The sequence below is a fragment of the Solanum tuberosum genome, unplaced genomic scaffold, assembly GCF_000226075.1.
Source record: "Solanum tuberosum cultivar DM 1-3 516 R44 unplaced genomic scaffold, SolTub_3.0 scf00006, whole genome shotgun sequence".
In the NCBI taxonomy this organism is placed as follows: Eukaryota; Viridiplantae; Streptophyta; class Magnoliopsida; order Solanales; family Solanaceae; genus Solanum; species Solanum tuberosum.
The window spans coordinates 787,219-798,550 of NW_006238932.1; the positions used below are offsets into that span (position 1 = coordinate 787,219).

Here is an 11,332-nt window from a genome sequence, read left to right on the forward strand (position 1 = left end):
AACTTTAATTAAATCAAAGTGGGGTCATTTTACCTAAGTTTAGGACACCTATATAAGTTATTTTAACCCCTAAATTCACTCATCCAAGTCATTCTCTCAAACTCACCAAAAGAATTGGATTTCTCTCCAAAATAATCCTCTCTCTAGAAAATTGAAGAAGAAGGAAGAGTTGAAGCTAGGATCAAGGTCAGGTCTCCAATCCTCAAGAATTTGTGGGCTTTGTCATCAAGGTATGATGGTTTTTCATCCATGAAGCCCCTTAAGATTCCCCAATTTAGAAGTATAAATTCCCCAATTCTAGTTAGGATTTCTTCTAAAAGTGTGGGTATTGATAAATGTTGATCCAAATGAGTGGATTATGATTGTTTATGCTTAAATTGATTAGATTCAATGGTTTTAGAATGGATTTACATGTACCCATGGATAACCCATGATTCTAAGATAAATTTGATGCATGTGGGTTTTAGTCCATGAAAGGGAAAATTGAGGATATAGATGTATTCATATAGGATTGATATGGTACATTATAGATTGCATGAGATTGAAGCTTATATGATGATTATGATATTAATTGCTTTGAGAGTAAATCTTATGTTATGAATTGATGTAAGTGTTGTGGAAGGGATAGTTACCACATGAATTGCTTAAGTATGAATGTATGAATCTGAAAGGTCTTCTCACTTTGAATGATTCTAGGTTGAAAGGGTTGCTCACCTAAAATGAATCTAAACTAAAAGACTAATTTATTGATGAGGCTAGAGGTGACTACCCTTGACCTCCATATGAAAAGGATATGAGGTGATTTTCCATACGCCTTAGAATTGAACAAGAGGCGACTCCCCACGTTCCTATTATGATGATTGGGCATGGAGGCGAGTACTCATGATCCTTATAGAATGATATGGAGGTGAGTACCCGTGTCATATGATGTTGGTCATGGAGGCGAGTACCCATGATCCTAAAGTAAGTAAGGCAAGAGGCAAATACCCATTAGCCTTTGTAGTTAGACAAAGAGGTGAATCCCTATGTCTTTAAAAGTAAGCATGAATAATGTGAATTATGTTACGAAGAATGAATAGCTTGGATTGTTGCTTGAGTTGCCTTCCATGATTTAAGTATGACTAGAGGCGGATGACCCAAGTCTTGACTAAGGATAAATTGAGATATCTTGAGAAGTATTCCTCCTTTATTATGATGATTTATGTGCATTGATTATGCTTATGACTTATATTGTCTAACTCTTATGCTTATGTTGGTGTTTATGAAGCTATCATATTTGGTACATGTTTGTACTAACGCATGTTCTTGCCTACATTTCTTATCAAAATGTAGGGTCCAGCGATATCGACTCTCATCCCCATGGCTAGGATCATAGTAGAACAAGATTTGAAGATTGGTGAGTCCTCAAAGCATTCAAGGATTTGACCACCATTTTCTTATGTTCTTTCTTTATATTTTTCGAACTATTGTATGGGTTGTATCCCAATGATATTCATGTTTTAGATGGTTTGAGACAAAGTGTATTAGACTTCCGCTTCATTTTATAAAAACTTTGATTGTGTTGAAATGTTTTAAAATCTTGTAATTTCTATTACTTTATGTTATGATATGCTAAGTGTCTTGTATGATGCCTCTCGGGGTCTTGTACACCTTGTTACATCTAGGGGGTACCCCTGGGTCATGACAAAATTTCTATAATAGAATTATTGTTATCACAATTTGTTAGAATATTTTTTATCAAATAATTGAAATACTAATGTTTGATCATTAATTAAAATTTAACATATATTTTTTTTATCAAAGGTTGTCTAGAAGAAATATTATCACACCATCAATGATGCATATATATGTTATATCTATATGTAATTGTACTCGCACATATGTAAATATCGCACTTCAACATCCAATAGTATGCCATTTTCATATATCATGAATATATAATGAACATATTTGATAGTTATACTATGTGCGGAATGATAATATTTTTATATAATATGCCATAATTAATGTGTTCTAAAATTTATATATGATTTGATTGTATATAATCATTATTTTTTATTTTAAAATTTTCATATATAAATAATATTGATTAAATATCATACTCACAACTCTTACGATATTAATTTTTTAATAACATTCATACTTATATAAAAGGTGTGCTAAGGAATTAATACTAAAATTATAATTTTTCATGAAGTGCTAAATAAGGAATGAACAAAGAATGAGGAGGAATACTAATTGTGATAGAATTATTATATATATATATATATATGCAAATGTAACATTCCAGAAATTTGTAGACTTAACTAGATCCTAACGTAAGGGTTTTAGAGCTTTACGTGGGGGTTAGAGTTGTATATATGACTTTCCGTACTTCGAGTGAAGGTTTTAGGGTTAGGGCTTCAAGGTACGACCCCCCAAGGACCAACCAAGGGTCCTTGAGGGGGACCCAAAACAGTCCCTAAAATCTGCCCAAAAAGGGGCCACCTATGGATGGGACTCACGCCCCGTAGGTGGACCCACGCCCTATGGGAAGGGGTTGTGAGTCAAGATCCCTAAAGTAGACCCCCCATACCACCACCCACGATTTATCAGCACGGCCCGTGGGTCGGGGTCTCGTGGGTTGGGCAGTGTTGGCTTCAACTTGTTTTAAGTTGGGGACTTAGGGAATATTCTAGAATTAATTAGTTATTAAGTAGGGTCATTTTATTAGTAATTAGAACACCTATATAAAGCTAATATACCATTAATTAGATGATTCCAAAATCATTATTTTAGATTCACAAAAGAGACCCAATTCCCTCCAAGAAATTCTCTCTCTAGGAAGCAAAGAAGAAGAAGAAGAAGAAGAGAAGCAATCTAGGTCAAAATCCTCCATTGTTGCAAGCATTATGAGGGATTTATAATCAAGGTATGATAGATTATTCATCCTTGGATTCTTCCATCCATGTAGCCCCCTAGATTTCCCCCAATTGTGAAGATAACCCCAAATTCTAGTTAGGGTTCAACTTCAAGCTTTACTAGTGTTGAGTATGAATCCAATTGAGTGGATATTACTTGTTTATGATTTTTTTTAGTATTGAATCATGATATTATGATGAATTTATATATTTTCCATGGTTAACCCTAGTCTAATTGATGAAATTGATATTATGTAGGTTTATGCCATGAAAGCTGAAATTGAAGACTTAGAGATGATCTTCTAAAATTGATGATGTCTATAGTAATTGTTCATGAATGAAAGCTTGTATACATAAATTGAATTAGATTATAGTATATATGATGGATCATGGCTAGTAAAGCTTGAAGTTGAACCTTTATGATGATTTATGACTAGAACCACCTAATAATGAAGAATGTGATTAGAATGCCTCGAAATCCAGGTATGAAAGAAGATGGTAAGATGTAAAGCTTTGAGAGTAAGGCTTGTAGTCATGAATGATGATTGTTAGGGCTTTGAGAGTAAAGATAATATGTTGAATTAAGATTGTTTAAATGCATAAAGTGATAGAATCATGGATTGGTTGTCAAGGGCATCCCTCCAAAAGTCATGAATTAAGTAAGAACTTAATAAGCTATCTTGTGGGATGCATGCCTAGCACCGAGTGGATATTGAATTGAGATGGAAGCTTTTACCAGTTGAGTCCAGCTTCCAAAATGGGAACTCTCACAAGTAGAGTCGTAGTTTCCCAAAGTATATCTCATGAGATGGAGTCCCTCACAAGTTGAGTTCGGGTTTCCTAGTAGAATCTCAGTATCCCATAACTATGTGCCTCATAGGAAAGTTAGCTAGTGGGTCCAACTAAGCTAACAAATCGGTTCTACCCTAGGCAAGTAGATCAACCCTTCTCGGTGTGGGTAACATCGGAGGGGATCATGCGAAAGCTCATTTGGTCCCATGTCGGTTAAGGCTATTTTCCCAATTAGTACAAGATTATTATGGAACTTAGACATGCTTGAGTAAGTATCTCAAAGTGTTCCAAGTTAATAATGAACTAAGACATGCTTAAAGAAGCATCTCCAAGTGTTCAAACATAATGAACTTAGATATGCTTGAGTAAGTATTTCATAGTGTTCAAAAGTAAAGAAGAGGGACTAAGATGTGCTTAAAGAAGTATCTCCTAGAGTTCCAATGTCTTAAAGAGAGGGACCAGTTTCCAAATCAAGAAGAATAAGTATGAGGACCTAAAAGTGGTACTTAGCATGGGTAGGATTATGGGGTCTTATTCATGCATTGCACAAGTATAGCTTAACGTTGCCTAAGAAAGTGTTCTCTTAGATGATGTATGTTTATATAGGATTGTGTTATAGTTGCCTTCCTTATTATGTTATATTAACTAAAGGTGAGAGAATTCCTTGGTTAAGAGAAGTAAGTTAAGGATGAGATTAAAGATGGTAAGTATGTATGATGGCCTAAGGTGGTACTTTGTGTGAGTGGGATTATGGAGTCTTACTCATACATTGCACAAGTATGACTTGAAGCTACTTATGAAAGTTTAAGACTCGACTATGTATATGGACTATGTTTATGATGACCAAAAGGGATACTTAGATTGGATATGCCTTGCACAAGTATGCTTTGAGGTTACTTGAGAAGTAGTTCTCTTATGATATGAAGGACTAAGGGTGGAATAATGCTTATATGATGCTTATGTTGGAGACTTTGCTTATGACTATGATATTTTCTCTTATGCTTATTGTTTATGTTTCATGAAGTATTTCTTATGCTTATGGATTATGTCTTATGTTGACTAACCCTTATGATACTATGCTTTTATGATGTTATGCTAGCTTTCATATTTAGTACTTTTGTACTAACGCATACTTTGCCTACATTCTCATCAAATGTAGGGTTCGGTGATTTGATTTCCATTCTTGAGGATAGGTTTCTAAGGAGCAAGGAGTTGAAGATTTGGTGAGTCCTCATAGCTTCGAGGACAAAACTACTATTTCTTTTATGTCTTTTATTTTCATGTTTTGAAACTATTGTATGGGTTGTGACCCAAGAGTATTCAAAGTTGTATTAGATGGTTTGAGACAAAGTGTAGTAAGATTTCCGCTTGCTTTTATGAAAGACTTCTATTGTATGGATAAAGTTTTTAAATTTTCCGTACTTTTCTATTATGTTATGTTATGATATGCTAAGGGCTTGTATGAGATCCCTTCGGGATCAGGTACACCATGTTACATCTAGGGTGTACCCCTGGGTCGTGACAATGAAAGAGATATGATGTTGATGAAAAGACTAGATGGTGTGCTAAGGAATTAATACTGGAATTATAATTTTTTGTAAATTGCAAAATAAGAAAGGAATGAGGATAACTGGAGTCTCTCATGTTTGGAGAAAAATGACCAATGTGATGAAGGAGGTGGAGCACGATATTTGGTGGAAACTTAATGCTAAAAACTTCTAGTTTCTGATTTGACAACTAGACTAGACAAGGGGCTATGTACTTTACTGAAGATGATGTGATAAGAGAAGAGAAATTGGAGGTTAAAGATTTCATTATAAATGAAATATGCGATATATTAACAAACTCAAAGATCACATATCTGAGGAGATGGTCAATCATATTATAGAAAACATAAAGCCTAAACGTGGATAGCATAGATAAGGCTTGGTGGATAGGAGACAACAAAGGGAGGTTCACAATGAAGTCAGTTTTCAACAACTTAAAGGGAAGAAGAATGGAACAAGAATGGGTAAAAAAAAATTGGATCAAGGGTCATCTTTTTAAAATTTTCTTTCATTGGAGAGTATGAAATAAGAGAGTTGCTACTAATGATAATTTTAAAAGGATGAGGCTAAAGGTGGTTTCAAAATGCTATTGTTGTGAGCATGGAGAAATGGAAACAAACACACGTCTTTTACTAACAGCTTCCATAGCTCAAAGGTTATGAAAACAGTTTGCTTCATGTACATGTATAAACATTGAAGGGTTGCATCTTCAACAACTCATTATCCCATGGTGGGAACGCAAGGCATCAAACAAGTTGACACAAATATTGAAGGCAATCCCCATCTATCATAATGTGGGAATTATGGAAAAGGAGGAATGCAAGAAGACATGGAAAGGAACATTCATTCAACTGAATGAACCATCAGTGTTAGATGACAATACATCAGTTGATTAGAATGGAAGTTCTCCTGGCTCAAGAAGGTTCCATACCAATGGAAAGAAATTGTGGACATGTTGTAGAGATATAAACTTTCTCTATTACCATATAGTGAATTGGAAGTTATCGGAGGAAAGATGAATCACATGCAACACTGATGGTGCTAGTAAAGGTAATCCAGAATAGAGTGCATATGGATTTTTATTAGAAATAGTGATGGATATCTAATGTATGCAAAAGGAGAAAACATTGGGGTGGCTACAAATATGAAAGCATAATCAATGGCTATTTGGAAGGCTTTGCAATTTTGTTTAAGGAATGGATTTCAACAAGTCTCCTTGAGACAGATTTGCTTAGTCTGAGAAACATGCTAATCAAGAATTGGAAAATACCATGGGAAATAGTTGAGAGAGTGACAGATACTCAGAAGATCATGAAGCACGTAAATGTTCAAATTAAGCATATATCTAGAGAAGCAAATCATTTAGCGGACTTCATTGCTAATGTAGCTATTGGAACGGAGGGAAAACAAAAATTTCAGAACTATAATTAGTTGTCAAGTTGGGAAAGGAGAATCCATAATATTGACAAGCAACAAATTCCTTTAATAAGAGTCAAGACAAGGAGTATTAGCATCAATAACAACGACTAACATGCTTGGATACAGAACAAACGCCAAAGAATTCCACAACTGTGTTTACAAGTTAGGTAATATTTATATCAGAAGCAAAAAAGTTGTAAGGAAACTATTTATCCGAAGCTACGAAATCCAGCAAAAATTTATGCATGCACAAGCAAAACATGAGAGTCGAGGAATCAGATATGCATTCTTAACTTGCATCCAGCTAGGAGATCAAGAGAAAGCTCGGGAGTAACTTGGTTTTCTCCTCTTTTGCTTCAACTACAGGAAGAAGGAGGTCACACAAGGCATGGGAGAAAGTAGTTACTTACAAGGATCTTCAAAGCTGGAATGCAGGGTTCATACTCTTTTTCGAGCTCAGCAAGAGCTCATACATCCAAACCAGGTAGTACACCTACAAGATGAGATAAATCAACAGAGAAATGAAAAGAAAAAAAAAAGATTTGAGAAGAAGATGGAAAAGTACCTTTGAAAGATGATCTTGATAGTATAAGAGAAGACTAGTGATGTAGTATGTTGATCATCCATAGGAGGAGGAGGTGAAGACCACTGTTGGGGGTCACAAGGTGGAGCATCTTCAGAGAGGCGAAAGGGTTAGGGAAAGAAGAAGCTGAAGACTCACTTAGGAAACCCTATTTATTAGGATCTTGTTATATCCTGATTTGGTCACTTTTTGGGCGACTAGGTTTTCTTTTGTTGTTTGGTAGTGGATGAGCCCAATGATTTGAAGGGATAAAGGACCTCGAGTCCAAATCAACTTTTTAAAAAATAGGAGGAATACTAATTGTGATAGAATTGGGTGTTGTAATAGTGTGATTATTTATGTTGATTATGTGACGCTTAACTTATGTTGATTTTTTTTTTTTAAATGGTGACTATATTTTTTTCTAATAATTATTTTTATTATAGTAATTTATATATGTAGTTTCATTTTATTTTTATCAAACTTAAAATATTTATTTATAAATTCAAATATCTTAATATTTTAAAAAATGACGATTTTTTAAATGTTTTCTTAATGTAATATTTAATATATATTGTGTTTATGTATTTAAAAAATTATATATATAACAAATGTTAATTATTGAGATGATGTTAATGAAAACAAGCAGGCCTAAACCTGAAACGTTGATTGATAGCTTAAAGTTAAATTTTGTGATCAAAGGCGATTACGTATAGCGTGAACCCTAATTGAAAGATTTATCTGTTTTTAGGGGTAGAAGAAGATGTACGGTTCCACCGAAGATGCAGAGCGAACCGCTTTCAGGAAGGCTGAAAAGAAATACAAGCTGTATTACGACAATACCCGAAAGTAAGTTTCTTATAGAATAGTTCGATATCTGTTACGTTAATGGCAATTGGCACACTAACCTGTTCTTCTTCTTGTTGTTCAACTCAGGAAAAAGCAACCCAGACCAGTAGATTTGTCCGACGTTATTGATTTCAAGTCAATTTCAGAGTCTTACCATAGAAATGGTGAACTTCCCTCAGGCATTTTCCCAATTCAATGCGATCTCCATACTCCTATCTTCTGCTTGGAAACTCATCCCGGTATGCCTTATCATGTTATTATTGCACAATTGCCATTCGACTTGACTTGTGTATCAAGAATTTCTATTTCAACTTGGAAACTATTTGATCAGTAAACAATTCAAGGTCTTTTTATCAAAAAGATCTGACCTTTGACAGTTGTTTGGATGGTTGTATTGTATTGTTTTAATGAATACGATGTTGGGATAGATTGCATCGTTCTTTGTCGTTACATAATGTCACACATTCATAATTTGAACGATAAACCTAGAAGAAAAGTAGACTACGGGTAGAGCTACTATCAAAAAGTAGGCTAAAAGATGAAATAGAATTATTAAATAATAAATAAAGATAAAATGAGAAGAAAATATTAAGGTGACGACGCGATCACACTGAATCGGTCGTTACATAAATTGGGTCTTTTCGTTGTTACCTAACGATGGATTTAAATGATACGATACAATAGAATTTAAGTAACAATCAAAATAAACATTGTTTAAACTAACAATACAATATAACGGGTAACAACCATCCAAACAAGATGTAATTTGTAAAGCTCATTAAGATAGGAAACTAATACTTGAACACCCTATTTCTCAGCATACTCTCCATAATTTACATGCATAGAATTGACAGGTGAACTATAAATTAAAAATGTACTTAGTGAACAACTATTGTCCCAATACGTTATTTCACTATCTTTTTAGTCCTGACTTGTATGTTAAGTATAGGATAGTTGTGAACGTTGATGAACCTTTAGTTTTACAGCTCATATTTTTCTTGAAGGAAATTTATTTACAGGCAAAGTAGCAATGGAATGATTTGGTCTTGAATAAAGTAAATGGTTATAGACGACTATAGCAGGCTGCAACTTTGTTATGTGTTGAGGCATAGTCAGTTGATGACATTAATTCTCGATTAATCTTCTGTTGTTAGCATGCGGGACATTGAAGCTTTTGTGCTGATTGTTGCAGGGTTTTATTTCATTCCTGGAGCATTACCCGTTGAGGAGCAATGCCGATGGATAAAGGAGAGTTTAACAAGCTTTCCTCAACCCCCTAACAGGACCAACCACAATGCAATTTATGGGCCTCTACAGGACTTATTTGCTGCTGCCAAGGATAATAAAGTTTTGATTCAAGAGGAGCAGTACTGTGGGACCAATAATTCTGAGGTGGAAATCATCCAGAACGACATAAATGTTCCCACGTGGAATTTTTTTGATCAATCAGGTGCATTATCCAAAGGAGGTACATGCAAATCAGTGCCAGCCTCTGTTTTGCTTCGTAAGTTACGGTGGAGCACCCTTGGCATGCAGTTTGACTGGTCGAAGGTCTTGCTGAATTTCTCCTCATAAAGTGCAGTATATTGTTCAAAGGTTCATTTAGATGGCTTGTTGCCCATTTGCATACAGTCCTAGTGATGTGAGGATATTCAATATTTCTCATTTGTGCATCATAACACCCTTTTTAAAGTATTCATAGGAGTTGGGCTTATTTTATATGTGAACCAAACTAGTTATGTAGGCTTTGAATACCATCATGTGATTCTTATTATGGTACCATTTGTTTCTTCACTTGCTGTTAAAACTCACTGATACCAATGAAATAGGAATTGTACATTCCTTCCTTCTCAACTTGTTTCATGACCTTATCTAAGTCCACAAATTTTACTGTTATTTTAGCTTAAGCACTGACGATATATTGTCTTTGAATAATTTGTTCATTGTGCACTAACATTAGTTTCTTGTGTCTATTCCTGCTGATGAGACTTTTTAGCAATTGTACACTCATCATTCCTTCCTTCTTCCGTACGGTATATTTTGTTCTCTTTTTATGTGCTTGATTTTATTTAACCTTGGACTTGTTTTCATAGTTTTTTATTTCCTTGATTAGTATCAGTTCTGATTTATTTTTCCTGGCATTTGCTCAGCGGAGCTATAATATTTCTCTGCCTCACAACAAGATACCTGATGCACTTTGCCTGTTGGCTGAAAGAATGGCAGCACCTACCCTGCCATTAGGTGAAGTGTTCCAGGCAGAAGCAGCAATTGTCAATTACTTTGGTCTAGGTACCCGTACTCAAATATTTGTCTTCTAGGTCTTAAGCATATGAATCTATACCTATACCAAGTGTATATGAAAAGGAGCCATTACAGTTGACTTCTTATTTGCTAATTCTAGTTTTCTCTACTCCTTTAAGGTGACACACTTGGTGGCCACCTTGATGACATGGAGAAGGATTGGAGTAAGCCTATTGTTAGCATGAGGTATGTGCTGATTTTTTACAGCTCTTTCTACTTGAATTAAGTTCAAACTTTGATATGTAGGAAATGTTACTAAGGGCTGAAGTGTTCTTTTTTCTCTGTAGCTTGGGCTGTAAAGGCATTTTCCTTATAGGGGGAAAGTCTAGGGAGGTTCCACCTCTTGCAATGTTTGTTCGAAGTGGTGATGTTATTCTTATGGCAGGACAAGCAAGGGAATGCTTCCACGGTTAGTTGACTACTTATGTTTTAGTTTTCTGTTAGTGGTATGCTTGAAGTAGGTGATGATTATCGTAGGAATATTGGGCATCTACATGTAGTTGACAGAAATTTGGAGGTCGTAAAACTTTTTAAATCATTCTTGATCTACTGGTAGAAGTATTTTACATTATTCAGCTGATTTTACTTGGTAATAAATGGTCTTGTTCCCATTTTTTGATGATCTAGGATGGTCACACATGAACTACTTGAAGAACTAGCTTATGCTGAGGTTTAGCATTCTTAGGTACCAAAATAAATTAAGAAAATAAAAGGCCAAGAGTATTCTTTTTTCATTTTCAAGTTCATCTACAGAAGGCTCAAATAATTAGTGATCTTATGCCATTCTGAGACTGGGCTCAGAGCATATTTTGATGACAAATGGGTGTTTGGGTGGTTAGTGGTTTGATTGCCACTGATAGTAGCTGGAGGAAGCTGTTGAAAAGATTATTTTTTTCGAGTAAATCCCTTTTACCTTTTGGGTTTGGGAAAAAATACCTCCACCATTTGAATGAGACAATAAC

At 34.9% G+C, this 11,332-nt stretch overlaps 1 protein-coding gene across 1 annotated transcript in view; it reads left to right on the plus strand.

Annotated features, from left to right (window-relative positions):
• The first annotated feature begins 7,853 nt into the window (after positions 1 to 7,853).
• LOC102589591 (alpha-ketoglutarate-dependent dioxygenase alkB) overlaps positions 7,854 to 11,332 on the plus strand; it is an 8,548-nt gene continuing 5,069 nt past the window's right edge. The window contains exons 1-6 of the mRNA XM_006338805.2: positions 7,854 to 8,069; positions 8,157 to 8,308; positions 9,262 to 9,620; positions 10,220 to 10,358; positions 10,490 to 10,556; positions 10,658 to 10,779. Coding sequence (XP_006338867.1) covers positions 7,984 to 8,069; positions 8,157 to 8,308; positions 9,262 to 9,620; positions 10,220 to 10,358; positions 10,490 to 10,556; positions 10,658 to 10,779 — 925 coding nt within the window. The 5' untranslated portion in view covers positions 7,854 to 7,983. The remainder of the gene's footprint in view (positions 8,070 to 8,156; positions 8,309 to 9,261; positions 9,621 to 10,219; positions 10,359 to 10,489; positions 10,557 to 10,657; positions 10,780 to 11,332) is intronic.